Source organism: Eucalyptus grandis, chromosome 6, assembly GCF_016545825.1.
Source record: "Eucalyptus grandis isolate ANBG69807.140 chromosome 6, ASM1654582v1, whole genome shotgun sequence".
NCBI lineage: Eukaryota > Viridiplantae > Streptophyta > Magnoliopsida > Myrtales > Myrtaceae > Eucalyptus > Eucalyptus grandis.
In genome coordinates, this window is record NC_052617.1 from 48,603,705 (window position 1) to 48,617,766 (window position 14,062).

General features: G+C 41.9%; 4 protein-coding genes across 4 annotated transcripts; 1 reads left to right on the forward strand and 3 right to left on the reverse strand.

Moving 5' to 3' along the window:
- Positions 1-447: 447 nt before the first annotated feature.
- Positions 448-4,812, forward strand: LOC104450430 (meiotic recombination protein SPO11-1). Its single transcript, XM_010064980.3, has 15 exons — positions 448-508; positions 598-697; positions 1,136-1,209; positions 1,318-1,419; positions 1,852-1,925; positions 2,524-2,540; positions 2,907-2,976; positions 3,084-3,120; positions 3,408-3,455; positions 3,533-3,591; positions 3,691-3,722; positions 3,829-3,934; positions 4,120-4,240; positions 4,345-4,408; positions 4,481-4,812. The coding sequence occupies exons 1-15, from the start codon at positions 448-450 to the stop codon at positions 4,602-4,604; spliced, it is 1,089 nt and encodes a 362-aa protein (XP_010063282.2). The 3' UTR covers positions 4,605-4,812.
- A 159-nt stretch (positions 4,813-4,971) lies between these two features.
- On the reverse strand, positions 4,972-6,946 carry LOC104450432 (U11/U12 small nuclear ribonucleoprotein 25 kDa protein). Its single transcript, XM_018876530.2, has 4 exons — positions 6,647-6,946; positions 6,423-6,528; positions 5,967-6,066; positions 4,972-5,324 (listed from the first exon to the last, which is right to left on the reverse strand). Exons 1-4 carry the CDS (start codon positions 6,870-6,872, stop codon positions 5,229-5,231), a joined length of 528 nt encoding a protein of 175 aa, XP_018732075.2. The 5' UTR covers positions 6,873-6,946; the 3' UTR covers positions 4,972-5,228.
- Positions 6,947-7,977: 1,031 nt separating this feature from the next.
- LOC108960636 (glutathione S-transferase PARB-like) lies at positions 7,978-9,490 on the reverse strand. Its single transcript, XM_018876529.2, has 3 exons — positions 9,108-9,490; positions 8,940-8,988; positions 7,978-8,614 (listed from the first exon to the last, which is right to left on the reverse strand). The coding sequence occupies exons 1-3, from the start codon at positions 9,258-9,260 to the stop codon at positions 8,160-8,162; spliced, it is 657 nt and encodes a 218-aa protein (XP_018732074.2). The 5' UTR covers positions 9,261-9,490; the 3' UTR covers positions 7,978-8,159.
- A 153-nt stretch (positions 9,491-9,643) lies between these two features.
- On the reverse strand, positions 9,644-13,402 carry LOC104450431 (mechanosensitive ion channel protein 6). Its single transcript, XM_010064981.3, has 5 exons — positions 11,827-13,402; positions 11,199-11,322; positions 10,599-10,892; positions 10,311-10,513; positions 9,644-10,134 (listed from the first exon to the last, which is right to left on the reverse strand). The coding sequence occupies exons 1-5, from the start codon at positions 13,245-13,247 to the stop codon at positions 9,846-9,848; spliced, it is 2,331 nt and encodes a 776-aa protein (XP_010063283.1). The 5' UTR covers positions 13,248-13,402; the 3' UTR covers positions 9,644-9,845.
- Between the last annotated feature and the right edge of the window lie 660 nt (positions 13,403-14,062).

Here is a 14,062-nt window from a genome sequence, read left to right on the forward strand (position 1 = left end):
GCGAGTTTTGAGATTATGATTTGAAAAATATATATTTTTAAATAATTATATATATTTTTAAAAAAAATAAATGAATGAAAAATATTTTCATCTTCCATAAAAGATTTTCACATAAATTGTCGTCGATATTGAAAACATTCCATTAACTAATTATTTAAATGATACAAATAATTATATTTTGGAAAATATTTTTTAAATTATTTATTTTTCGCAAAATAAATGGAGCCATAATTTATTTAAATTAAATTTTTTCATAAGTCTTTTTTCTGAATTTTTGTATCAAATCAATTTAGAAGTTTTTGGTGGAATGGTCTCTCAATAAAAAGAAAATATATATTCCTGTGAGTGGATGACCCGACTCCGACAGTTTCTATCGGGTCAACCCGAGTCGGATCCTACTATAAAAAGCGGAGCCTCTCCGTCGAAGCTGTTCATTTTACGAAAAAAATGGAGGGAAACAGAAACCGGTCGAGCTCCCGAGCCCCTCACCTGCTAAGCAAAATCCGAGGTTCATCCTCGACTGCGAACGACTAATTTCGCTCGCTTGAGCTTCTTAATCTCTTGTCGCCGCTTGATTTTTCGGTCGATTATCTGCAGAACTTACGAAATCGATACTCGACGATCTCGGCAACGGTCGATCTCCGTCGATCGCGATTGATAAATTCCGGAACTACTGCCGGAACCCCAACGGAAGCTGGTCGGCTCACATCTGATGATTTCCGATTCCGTTTCTTTTCTCTTCTTCTCTTTGTTAAAATTCTCCGCCGGAAAGTTCTTCATTCGCTTCGGACGAATCGTTTTTCTTGTTTGTACTGGAAGAGTGATTTTATCATCGAGGCATCGCGTTGTTTAAATGGCCGCAATTTATTCATAGCTTACAGTAAATGGCGCAGTTCGTAGTGCTAATTAGAAACATGAAGTTCTTGCACTTGCTCCTTAGCAGTTGAAAACTTGGAAAATTCAAGATTTGGTAAGTTGTGGAGGGGAATAGGAGCAATTATTTTGGTTCAGGATGACGTTATGTCCAAAAAGTCAGGGGAAAGAGGGATTGCATGTATAATGATCCCCAGATATTTCAGCCTGCTAAAGCATTATGCCGGAAGATCTTTTTCATGTTTGATGTTGCTGTGTGCAGTACTTGCAAGCCCGATTTTCCGGAGGGAAAGGAAATCGTGACTTTTCATAGGGAATCGCACGTGCATAGGCTCGGTATGTGGTCATCTGCCAGAGGATCATTAGCTTACAGACATTGGATTCTGGAATAATTGGAAAAGATACGTAGTCTCCAACTTTGTATTTATCTGTTGACGCTTTCAGATGTCTTGCTGAGGGTGATGCTGATCGTTCAGCAACTGCTGCAAGAAAACAGACACGGGTCGAAGAGAGATATATATTACATGCATCCTTCTGTATTCAGAGGTGAAATTAGATTATATATCACTTCGTACTGATCATCAGTCTAATCTCTTAATCAAATTATTTACATTGACTGAGTGATTTTCAATGAATGCTATGATGAAGTGATCATAGCTTAGTGTGCTCATGCATTTTCAAATTTTACTCTACATGAAAAGAAGAAGAAGCTGTCATCATTCATGCTTTATTCAGGAGGCATACACATTTCGTTCTGTCTCTAGTTTCAACATCAGACTTGTTAAGAATAAAGAAGAGCATCAACATCAGTCTCAGCTGATCATTCAAATAAAGAAAAAAATGACATCAGTCTTATCTGGCATTAGATCATGAATCTACTAATTACCGGTTTTATAGCTGATGGTTTCTGTAATAATTAACTTTTCTCTTGTAGCGTGCCTTAAATATTGCAGTAATTTCCTTTGTATTGTAATCCAGATCAGTCAGTTGTTGACCGGGCGATAAATGACCTGTGCATCCTTCTTGGCTGCAGTCGCCACAACTTAAATGTGGTAAACATTTTTCAGATTATTTTTCATTTTTTTGGTTCTTGATGGGGAAGTTCTTTGGAAAGATGGCATGATGAATATTAAAACTGGTCTTTTTTTTGGTGGAGCAGTTTATTGTGACCAACTCTCTGGAGAACATTAAAAAAAAGAAAAGAAAGAGAACTCCTCTAGAGGCAAACAAAGAAAAAGGCCCTCCTCACGAATCATGTTATGGATATTGGTTTTCTTTACCGAAATTAGAAGCAAAATTTTTTCGAGTTGTTTAAGGTTCAGTTGGTCTAGGGTAACAAATGATATCTATGCATGATTCCCACAAAAGTTGCTAGACTGTAGTCTCTTATATTGGAATACTAATTTTTTCTTTTTTCAGTTTGCACAGGATTTCTGCTATTCAGATAGAGTTTGGATCTGCAGTAGTAGTTTACAGTTGCATCTCTTAGTTGGTTCAGACATTTTCAGTTTCTTAATTTAAATGTAGCAGAAAGTTTGATTTTCCACGCTTGGAAAGTAGGTTGAAGTGAACCCAGGACTCATTTCATGGTTAACCTAGTGCTTTTCATAGTTACATTAATGTCATATTAACTCAGTTTTCTTTTGGCAGGTTTCTGTGGGAAAAGGGTATGTAACTTTTCTGGGACTTCTGGGGGGATGAGTAGAGAAGCATGCACGATTTTCACTTCTCTTTTGGAGACTAATCTGAAGCATGTCAAAATAGTTCACTCTCATCTATTGTATAATCCATCTGATTGTGCCCGTGAAAAGTACTTGAATGTTGCTAGTCCTATCACGCATTCGGATTCTAATTTTCCATTGAAGTTACTTACTTCCACCCAGCTGGCTGAAAGTAACGTTCAATCTCTATTGATACCTCAGAAGATTGCTTACAGCTATGAGCTAGGCTATTAGTAACCCCACTGCGAAAGGGGTATTTGAGATGGTTCCCCATTTTTTATGACAATTTTATATTATTCCACTTTTTCTCAGGTTGGTGATGGGCTGGTTAAGATTCACTGAAGCTGGGGCGAAGTTTGATTGCATGAACAACCTTAATTCGGTAAGTTGGAAACTGTATGTTTTCAGGTGCATAATCATTTTGAGTAATCATTCTACAACTAAAGGAAAAGTCATATATCCAAGCATAGGCTTCTCATTTTGTGGCAGGCCCAACCTGTTCCGGTGCATGTTGAAGAAGTTGAAGGTATTTAACTGATTATAGATATGTTACCAAAAGGAGAAAACGATTACTGATGTTGTTGATTGCTATTTTGGTAAACAGCACTTTCCGGAACTCTTTGTTGAATATTTATTCATCGAATACTTGCTAAGAGGGCAGAAAGCCAAAACAGTGTTTTGAGTCATTCTGTCCTTACCCCACTTTCAAAATCCTAATTTCGTGATATGTCTCAATGTCTTTCTTAAATACTGCAACAAATCACTTTTCTTTATGCGGAGATAGGTAAGTTCCTCTATTGTTCTTTCTCACAGATATTTTGAGTGTTGCTGATTACATTCTAGTCGTGGAGAAGGAATCAGGTCAGCAGGTTTCAAAAATTTTCTGAGTTAGTATTTCTTACTTACCAGATATAAACAGTTGATTGTTTGACATGCAGTGTTCCAGCGATTAGCGAATGACCAGTTCTGCAGGGCAAACCGTTGCATTGTTATTACTGTTAGTGGATAGACATCTTTTGGAAACTAACTAATGTTAAGTACCTCCTACTTTTTCCACCCTGATTAGTGATTATCTTCAGATATCCTGTTTCGACAGGGAAGAGGTTACCCGGACATTCCCACCAGAAGGTAAAGATATTTGTACTCAGTGAACTGGGAGCGATGATTTGCACCATTGATCTGTTACCTGACCCCGGTTTTATCCCGGGCATCACATGTGTCATTTCCCTTCCAGGTTCTTGAGGCTTCTAATTGAGACATTGCATCTGCCTACTTATTGTTTGGTTGATTGTGATCCATATGGCTTCGACATTCTGTCCACTTACCGATTTGGTTCCATGGTTCGAAAATTTCAACTTCAGAATCTCTGATATCATTTCTTGAGTCAGTTTATTCCTTCGTCAATTACTTGCGCCTTGAGAATAATCAGTCAAATTGCAGAATCCTATGAACAAATTATTTGGCGTATCTAATGTTTATTACTTACATATCTCAATTTCCTTTTTCCCTCATTTCGTCATGCAAGCAAATGGCCTATGAAGCAAAATTTATGCGCAATCCTGAAATGAGCTGGCTAGGAGCTTTTCCTTCAGATTTTGAGAAGTACAGTCTTCCAACGGAGTGTCTCCTTCCTTTGACAGCAGATGGTGAGGCTTTCCCATTTGATGCTTCTGTCTCAGTACATCATACTTTTCAACTACACCTTATGCTTGCCGGAGAATAATTGCTTATGCTCCTACGCACTTGCCAGATAAAAGAAAGACTGAGGCAATACTCCTTAGATGCTACCTACAGCGCGAAGCACCAGATTGGAGGTAGAATTTTCATTTTCTTTTGAGGAAGATAGTTGCCATTACTAAATTTGTGGTGCCCATTGCCTGAGGAAGGTTCGAGCTAGAGTTGATGCAGCAGAGAGGAGTGAAATTTGAGATTGAAGCCTTCTCAGTGCATTCGCTATCCTATTTGTCAAGGGAATACATACCATCTAAAATCCAAGGACTGCACAGCTGAAGACCAAATTTTGTAGAGCAATTTATTGCCTGCATCGACAAACTTTAGGAATTCTACTCATTGAATACGATAAGTAGAGACGGAAAGGTATTATTTGTTCAGTCAGTGTGGTGTCAATATTCCTTGTGTTTATAGCTTCAGCGAAATAAAGGCATTTATTATGCCCTATGACTTTATTTCTCACGATCATTCATATTGAATCACTCTCTTTGCCAAATTGCACTTATTTTTTGGCAAGAAATTTTTCTTCCGAGATCAATTTTGCACATTGAAGGCAGATATGGATAGAAGTATTGGATAAAGAAATGAAGATGAAACTGAGAGTCAGCTCCTAAAAAGCCAGTAACCCTGAAAAACTGAGAGTCGGTTAGTGAAACTGAGACAACTTGAAAGCCATTAATTCAGGTGAACATTCTATACAGAGAGAATTTTCTTTGAGATGAATAGTTTCAGAATTGGTGGTGAACGTGAAGCTCCTAGATCGAGGACTGAACCATATATGAACAAGAAAGCAAAAATGTAGTTGCAAGGAAAATATGAGGAATATCAGAGAAATAATTGGTATACAAAGGATGTCTTCTGATGATACAGCAGCACCGAATAAAACAATTGTAATAGGCCTTTCTAAATACACTTGCTCAGGCCATGGAAGAAGCGGTGTTTCTTTCTCTTAGAATGTCTTTTGGTATTCTTTGACATGACGTAGGGGATAAAATGCACCTGCATACACATACATGGCACGTACACTTCAACTTAGATCTACACAGCCACATACAGGATACAGACATGTGAATGCTATTGCAGGCAAGACATTTCACTGCATGGACCCCCGAAAAATATCCTAACATTTTTCATGTCAAATGTAAGTGTATCGACAATCTGCCACAACCAATTTATGCACAGAAATTATGTGGGCCCTGAGGATACCATGCCCCAGTTGGTATATCAATGTCGAGTGTGATAAACATGTTCATGTTATTAATGTGAAGTGTGCTAAAGTAAAAAGCATTTGGATTTTCCAGATATCACTCTTATCGACAATGCGATCACCTTTATGATGTTTCCAAGGGGCTTAACACTTGGTCTCGAGGCATGATGCTTTGGGATAGATGGATCCTATTATATGGCAAGCATTTAAATTCCCTAGTATGGTTTTGCAGCTTAAACTTTAAGGCATCTATCTCACTGAAAGCCACTGATCAGCACATGAATGTTCCTAAATCAAATGCGGATGAAGAGAACCAAAGCTATCATGCGTAATTCACCTCTCATTAGACATAACTCAACAAAAAACACGAGCACTAGACCATTACATAAGCCAATAGACAAAAGGTGCTAGAGAACGAGACAGGGTATCAGAACCTGAGAATTGTTTCGGATGCCAAAATCCTGAAGCTTGGAATCATCATCAAGCAGTTTCTGATTATGGTATGATAGGCAAAAGTTCGCCCACACATGCTTCCTGAAAATCCAATAGAATCTTTTGTTAAGTATAGGAAGCAATTCAAGAAGTCATTGAGGTCAAACAAAAGCAGGGAAAATTTGTCACATAGTATCATTATCTAATTAGGATTAGTTCACAAAAATGAACCTCGACATTGATGGTATTGTTGTATTATGCAACTATAATTTTTGCAGATTAACAGAAAGGGGAAGAACTCGTGTCACTTTCATCTTCATCGGGCATCACCATTCATCATGAGGATTGGAATGGCCGCTAATTCAACCACCACTTAATTCTCAGCTCAAAAGCAGATTCCACACTTGCAAATTCACAATCCACCCGGACGAGTTTCGAGAGTAAAACGATTCACTAACCACGAAATCTGACGATGACCCATCTTGGATTCTTCCGCATCGGTCACTTTTCTCTTCACAGCCAGCTTCAAATCCTTCACCGTGGCCGAATTCATGACCGCAAAGTCTACGCTTCACCGGGTCAACGGGCAGAAGAAAAAGGTAAGCGCCGAGCACGCAGCCCAGGTGTTCGATAAAACGCCGAGACGACAAAAACCGGGAAAAACGAAGGGAGATCGCAATACCGAAGCTGGAGCCGTCTAATTTGAGGACGGAGACGCGCATGGCGCTGCCCAACTCGAGGCTGATGAGGGTGTCGACGTCGGGCAAAGTGGGGCTCTTGGGGACGTCGGCGAGGATGGGGTCCTGGAGCAGAGCAGAGAGGGTGGAGCGCAACCTCGCCCTCTTGATGTTGCTGCTGTTGTAGTCACCTAATCCCTCTGCTCCACCCTCGGAGCTGCTGCCCTCCATTATCGACCTCTGCCACTGGCAAAACTCCCCGCGACTGAACTCTAGATGTGCTGACTCTTTGGGGGTGGTTCTGGGCTTTTCATTTACGGGGTTTTCAGGTTTTCGTATTTACGCCCTTTTGGCAATTTCTAGAAACAGAGTTCTTTTAGGCGGAACAGAGAGAGAGCAGCGAACGATTCTTCGAGCATCAACCAGTTTTTCGTATGACCACCGGATGAAACTGACAAAGACTGAAACAAAAAAAATCAGGGCTTTTCCGGTTATTATTTCCTATTGAAAATCACTTGAATTTTTTGAATTATTAGCTTATAGATTTTTTTATTATAATAATTTTTAATTAAATGTGCTGGTGAATAATAAAAATATTTTCTGTTTATATATTTTCTCGGTTCCCTTTTTAGATCTTAGACTCGATCCTATTTACATTGGACTCTATTTTGAAACCATCTTATTTTTTCAATTTGGTTTCAATATCAACTTTGTTTTCATTAAGACATGTTTTGCGATTGCTCGATATTCTATACAACTTCAAATTTTTGATAAAATAATGTAATCCTCTTAATTTATATTGAAACCATAAGCATATGTAATCAATAAGTATATAAATTTTTTGACTAAACAAAAAACTAAGGATCCATAAAGCTAATTATCATAAACAAACATATAAAGCAAAGCAAAAATACTATGTGATGCGGTGCGACCATGAGCCGGCAAGGGAGGGAAGTGAGCGAGGAAGAAGAACGACGAAGGGGAAATGCCGTGCAAGAGGAATAAGGCTATTCTAAAATTAGAAATCATGGGAAAAAAAAGATAGAATTTTGGATTTTTGGGCTTACAAAACTGACTCTCAATCCGGTTCCCAAACCGGTCCGGTTGATCCGAATCCTGAGTGGGTATTCACTTGGAATTAGGAACCAGATCGGTTCAAACTAGTTTCAAATTTTGGGAACCGGTTCTCGGACTCTTCTCAATAAGAACTGGTTCCTAGACCTATTTTCCAGGTGGGATGGTCTAGTTCCCGGGTAGACCCAATCCCATTGCACACCCCTAGTTCATTCTATGTTCAGCAGCTAGTTTTTCTTCTAGTATAGCAGATGCGCATCAATTATTAATGAAGAACATGCAAATTCTCATTCATCAAATTGAAATGAACATTGATCCCATGGGAAGCATGAAATCTTGAACTGCAGAAACGGTAAGATCGACAGCGACAAAAAACCCCTGAAGCAAGAACTCGAATTCAATAGCGAAATCCCGTTTTCCATAGAGCCAACCAAGCCCAGATGCTCATTTACTCTTCTGCATCTCCACGACTTTCTTCCACGAGTCCCGGCTCGAGATCTCGTTCCACCACCGGTCCACATTCTTCCTCGAGCTGAAAGCCTCTCCCCGGTTCCCCACAGTCATCAAGTAGTGCGTGTTCGGCAAGTGCGACAGATCGGCCAGAGTGAACTCGTCGCCTGCCAGGAACCTGCTGCTCTCCAGCCTCTGGTCGTAAATGTCGAGCACCTTCGAGAGCTTCTGGTCATTCAGTTTGATCGATTCTTCGTCTTGCTTTATATTCATCCGGGGCGCGAATGCAAGCTGAAAAACCAGAGCCGAGGATGGAGGGTTGTAGGTCTGGCCCTCGGCCTCTAGCCACTGCTCTATGGAGGCCTTGACCAGTGGATTCGTGCTGTACAAGTTCTTGTTGCCCTTGTCTGCGTGCTTCTCGCATATGTAGCGACAGATCGCTCTGGACTCTACAAGCGAAATGACGCCATGGAATTAAGTAGTTGTCATCGTACAAACTTAACACTGGTAATGCCATTCAAATAAGTGAACTGATGCAAACAGAGGTATTTGTGATGACAAACAGGAAAAATCTTCCTGATTAAAGATGCAAATTCGGCATTCAGGTATCATATTGCAGTACAAGTAATTGTAATCTCACACTCCAACCAGAAAAGATACGCTGTCGCTGCTGTAAATTGGCTAAAATCAATCAACAAATTAGCGGTACCAATCAGATGACATGAGAACTTAATTTTTAGGAGATACAACAAATGAGGATGTGGGCGTTTGTACCGAAAATGGCGATGCTCTCATCTTGGAAAGCAGGGACTTGGCCGAAGGGCTGTTCACAGCATACAAGAGGGGATGTTAAAAAGAATTCCCCGGAAAAATGAAAAGAACCAAATTAATCGAACACAGAGAAGATAAAATCAAGCTCGGAGTAAGAGTCTAAAAGATAACCTGGATCTTGAGATATTCAGGCTTCTTGTGCTCCCCATTGGCCATGTTAACTGGGACGAGCTGGAACTCCACATCTTTCTCGAGCAGGCAAGCAAGTACCCTCGACACTGCCGTCGACAACGGTGGTCCGTACACCTTCACCGGGGCTGCCATTTGTGCGCGTGCGTTTGTGTGTGAGAGGAAGATCGTTCTTTCAGCTCTTGTTTCCTTGTTCCAGTTTCGGCCACACAAATAGACTTGACTCGCCTACTTTATCCTTTACTTGATGATGGAGGTTCAGTTGGGCCCACCAGCATACAATAGGAACCTAGGGCGGCACCAAAGAAGGAATTGGACGAGAAGCTAACAAGCATCTACTTCTGTAATAAGTACTGCACATTAATCAAACACCAGAAGAAAGTTGTCCTCTTTAATTTTCGCAAACTGGCACAAGACTTTCCATGTTTCTCGGGTCTCATCAGCTCCAGGCCACAGCCAATTAAGTAGGAAGTAGATAAGTCGAGTAAAGAAATCCAGAGTTAAACGATGCTGCCGAGTCTAAGAAAAAGATTATCCAGCTAATTTTTTTATTAATTCAGCGTTTATCATTTATTGGAGAAGCTACATTCATAGCGGAATTATACAAATGTCTTTTGCACGCCGGGGTCATGGTTAAAACATTGTTCTGTCACTATCAGAGTATGAGATCCTTGAGCCTGGGACCACAATTAGCCGGGGCTTGCCCATACTGGAGTATGATTATATACCAACTACTGTCCAATTTGAAGGAAGCCTAGTTGAATTTGGATCAGGTAAGCTTTGGATGTTCACATCAAGAGGCCGCAACCGGTACTCAATGTCGAGCTCTTTGAAGATTTTGATCATCTCTTCGACCAAAAGAGCTCTCCTGACAAATCTTTCGCCCATGTCCTGATGATTCATTCGGTGTGTGAGCCAAACTGACATCAGCACTCTGTTCAAGTCTTCAATCTCCCTTGTCACCACCTTTGGTGCCGGCTGCCAGTGGTCACTCCTGTTCTCAATATACCTGCAACAAGAAGCAGCAAATCATTTGGACTAGAACCTCTATTTACATAGGCAATCGTGATCACCATTAATGGAAGGCATTTTCTCCTCAGTCGGACATTCCATAATCAACAAACATAAAAAGAAACATATGGAAGCGATGAACCCTAGAAACAAAAGGATATGTCTCCTTCTTACCTGACTATTCGTTCCTTCATGATAGCAACTTTCTCGGCCGGAGTCGAGATATGGATAGAGAAATCAACTCCATCACCCATATCTGGACTCCTGTAGTAATTACTTATGGCCTTGGTAGCCAAAACACTGTTTGGGTATACAATTTTTTGGTTGTCATACCTCAGGAAGATTGTAGTCAGTATATTTATCTCTTCCACCACCATCTGCGAGCAAATCAAAGAGATAAAGACTGCCCTCTGATGGAAAGAGAGGCTCAAGAGAGAGTTTACATAGAAAAGGGTCTTTTACCTGTACTCCTTCCACCTCGCAGCGATCACCCACATCAAAAGGATGTATTACGAATAGGTAGATGATAGCCTCGAAAATGGTCTTGCAGGTATTCCCAAAGATAAATGCCATGACAACAAGCTGCGAGCTTATGACAATAAGGAAGTGGGTGGTGTCAACTTGTAGTATAGTGAGGCAAATAATCACGATGATAAAAGCTATGACAACATTCAACATCTTATGAAGTTTGTCCACTGCTGTGTTAGTGTCGTTTAGAGACAAAGCAAGGGCCCTCCTCTCTCTAAATGCATTCACCTGCAAAAGGCATCCAACAAGTTTCAAATGACAAAAAACCCATGACATATATCACACCAACCGACAATTGCTTCCATCAATTTTTGCATATACAACACCCCACTTAGTGAAAAAGGAAAAAAAAATAAAAATGCAAGCCTGGATCTAGTAAAATTTTACTGGTTGGATTATCCTTTTACTGAATCAGAAGGGTTTCAAGTCATTCTCATGGCTAGATTATGTAACATTTGACAGAAAGAAGGGAAAGAGAAACCTTATTTAACTAGAAACAGTCAAAATATATAAGTGGAGGAAAAAAGTTGTTACCATCCAATTTTTAAGTGACTGCCAGCTGATTCCCTCGCGTTCAGATGCTGCTCCGAAGAGATGCATTGCCTTGTATGCTTCATCTTTACTCATGAAGCGCATCACATCCTCCAAATAAATGCACCTATCAGAAGATGCATAAGAATTATCAACACCTACAATTTAATAATTAGCAACTAAGGCAAACCTAACATATTGGAACAAGAAAATTTGCCCCATGCTCTGCAAAACCTGACTTTATTCTTGTAAGATACTAAGATATGTAAGCAGATCAAGAAATTAATAAGTAGAAAACCCTTTTGATCCCCTTGTAATATATCTCGAAGCATAACAAGCAGCACAATCCCTTATATAATACTTTGACCCGGACTATTTCTTAAAGGCCCCCAATTATTATTTGAGCATCAGCTGATACATTGACTGTCTATTGGAATCAATAAGCAGCAGAGACAGTTCATTCCTTCCCGTGCCTCATCAACACAGGTCACCCAAGTTCATGGAAAATTTTGGAGCAGCCATGACACGCTACCTTGGAAAAATCCCAGTAACTAATAAGTGTACAAGTTCCCAAATATTTGTTTAGAATTTGGTGATGTTAACAGTTTGATACATGAAAGAAGCAACTTACTTTGAACCGCGCTTAGCAACGTTCCGGAATATCCTTTTGGCTGCCTTCTCCGCCTCGCGTTCGCTTCTTATCTCCAATGTGGCCTCATCCTTCCCATCGGAAGAGAGAATGTGCTCATCCAGCGTAGATAAGTTGCCATTCCTTATGATATTCATCAACATCTTCATGTTCCAAGCCGATACATTCTTTTGATTCAGCCTGTGCAGTTGCTCAATTGGGATCTTCATGGCCTGCTCATGTGAGGCCTCTCTTGAAAGTCGAGGGCTCTTCCTCACGACAGGGCTCTTTCCGTTCCCCGCCAATGTGTCACTCCTCGGAAGAAGAGCTTCCCTGAGAATGCTAGGAATGCTGGCCCCCTCATACTGAATCTCTTGGAGCTCAGCGATTGCCCTCTCCTCCTCTTCGTCATCGAACGTCTCAAACAGCGGTGGGCTCGAGAGCGTCACGATCAAGTACTGAGCGAAGAGGGAATTCTGAATCCTCTCGAAGAATGTGTTCACGTGAAATGATGAGGCGAGGACCTTAACGAGCAGAGTCTTGAGGAGCCAGACTACCGCGCCTATCAAAATGCTTACGAGTATCTTGGTCACTCTAGGCAATATCCTGCTCTTGGTCTCCTTCTCAACCTTAGCATCAAACACACAATTCCACACGAGCAGGACGAGACCGAACCAGATACAATTTTGGGCAGATTTCTTCAATCCGTAGACAAAGTACAAAACTCTCTTCCTCAGTATGAAATTTCGCTCAATCAAGAGCACGGTCAATGTGATCAAGCAATCGGACACTAAATTTCCACAAATAATCGCCAAAACCATGATCTCCCACTTCCACAGAGGAAGATCCCACACTTTTTGCCTCTTCAGTGCATTTATCCAAAGACTACAAACTAGGGCTGCGATGATCAAGACGAGACTCACGAATTGAAGCACCGTCCACAAGCCGAGCTTCGAGCCTTTGAACTCCTCCGGAATGTCCTCGGAATCGTCCTTTTCTGCTTCGCGATCGTCGCCGCCTTTTGCCGAGAACGGCCCCGAATCCGCCGCGATCCTCGACCGCTGCTGCCTTTGGTCCTCGGGAGGATCCAGCAGCCTCGATTTCGGCCTGTTCACGAGCAGCCGCGAGTTCCGACGAGGCAGCGCCTCCTCCGCGCGCGAACTCGACGAAGTCCTCGGCTCCTCGTGGATGGGCAACTCTTTGAACTGCTCTCGGACGGCTCCAGCCGAGCTCCGTCGGGACGAGGCCGCGGATTCCTCCGGCGAGCGTCCGGCGCCGCTCACCGCATTCTCCACCCCTACGCCGCCGGAGCCGATCGGTCCGGGCTCCGCATTTCCGCGGGAGGCGACATTTTCGGCACCGACCACCACGACTTCGATCTCCTGGACAACTCGTCGGGCGGCGTCGTCGACGGGCCTCGCCATGCTCGGCGGAAGCAGCTCGAGGCTCGAGTCGAAGGAGGAGGAGGAGGAGGAGGAAGGATCAAGAAACGTCGACGAGGTGAAGGCGAAGTTTTACGCGTGGGTTTTGGAGAGAGAGAGAGTAAAGTGCATGGGAGAGAAAAAGGCATGCATAGGACGGTGGGAGAGAGAGAGAGTAAAGTGCATGGGAGAGAAAAAGGCATGCATAGGACGGTGGGAGAGAGATAGAGAGAGAGGAGAAAGGTTGCGCATCTTCAAGAGACTTCTCCTTTGTTCCTGCGAGGAACAGGACGAGAGCGTGCGCGTTGCTCAACGACAGCTCGGCAGCGCTACTGCTACTTGCTGGTAGAGACGGTAAGTACAGAGACTCGACGTTGAGTTTGGCCCGACCACGATCCGATCCGTTTTGATGAAGGCCGAGGGTCGGAAACGTCGGACGACGTTTGCGTGGCCGACGAGTCGACTTATGATTCGCTCATTCAAAAATAAAAATAAAAACAAGCTGCGTCATCCTTCACTGCCGTGACTTAACCCAGTCATCAAATGGAGACAAAGATGTTGAATGTTGTCGTAGCTTTAGACGATGAGTCTACTATGGTGCTATGTAAAGAACAACTTAGGGAATTGGAAATTGAGATGCAGGAAATCCTAGAAGCTGAACACAGTCTGGTTAGGTATAAAGCTAGAGGCACCAAACTTCCTACAACTAAAAAGAGGGAAGAGATTTTGCCTGTACGGTATGCAATATTCAAAATCGCTATCAATTGAAACATCATAATTGGTGGATAACCCTCTAACAGTGGAGGAGAAGGATATTT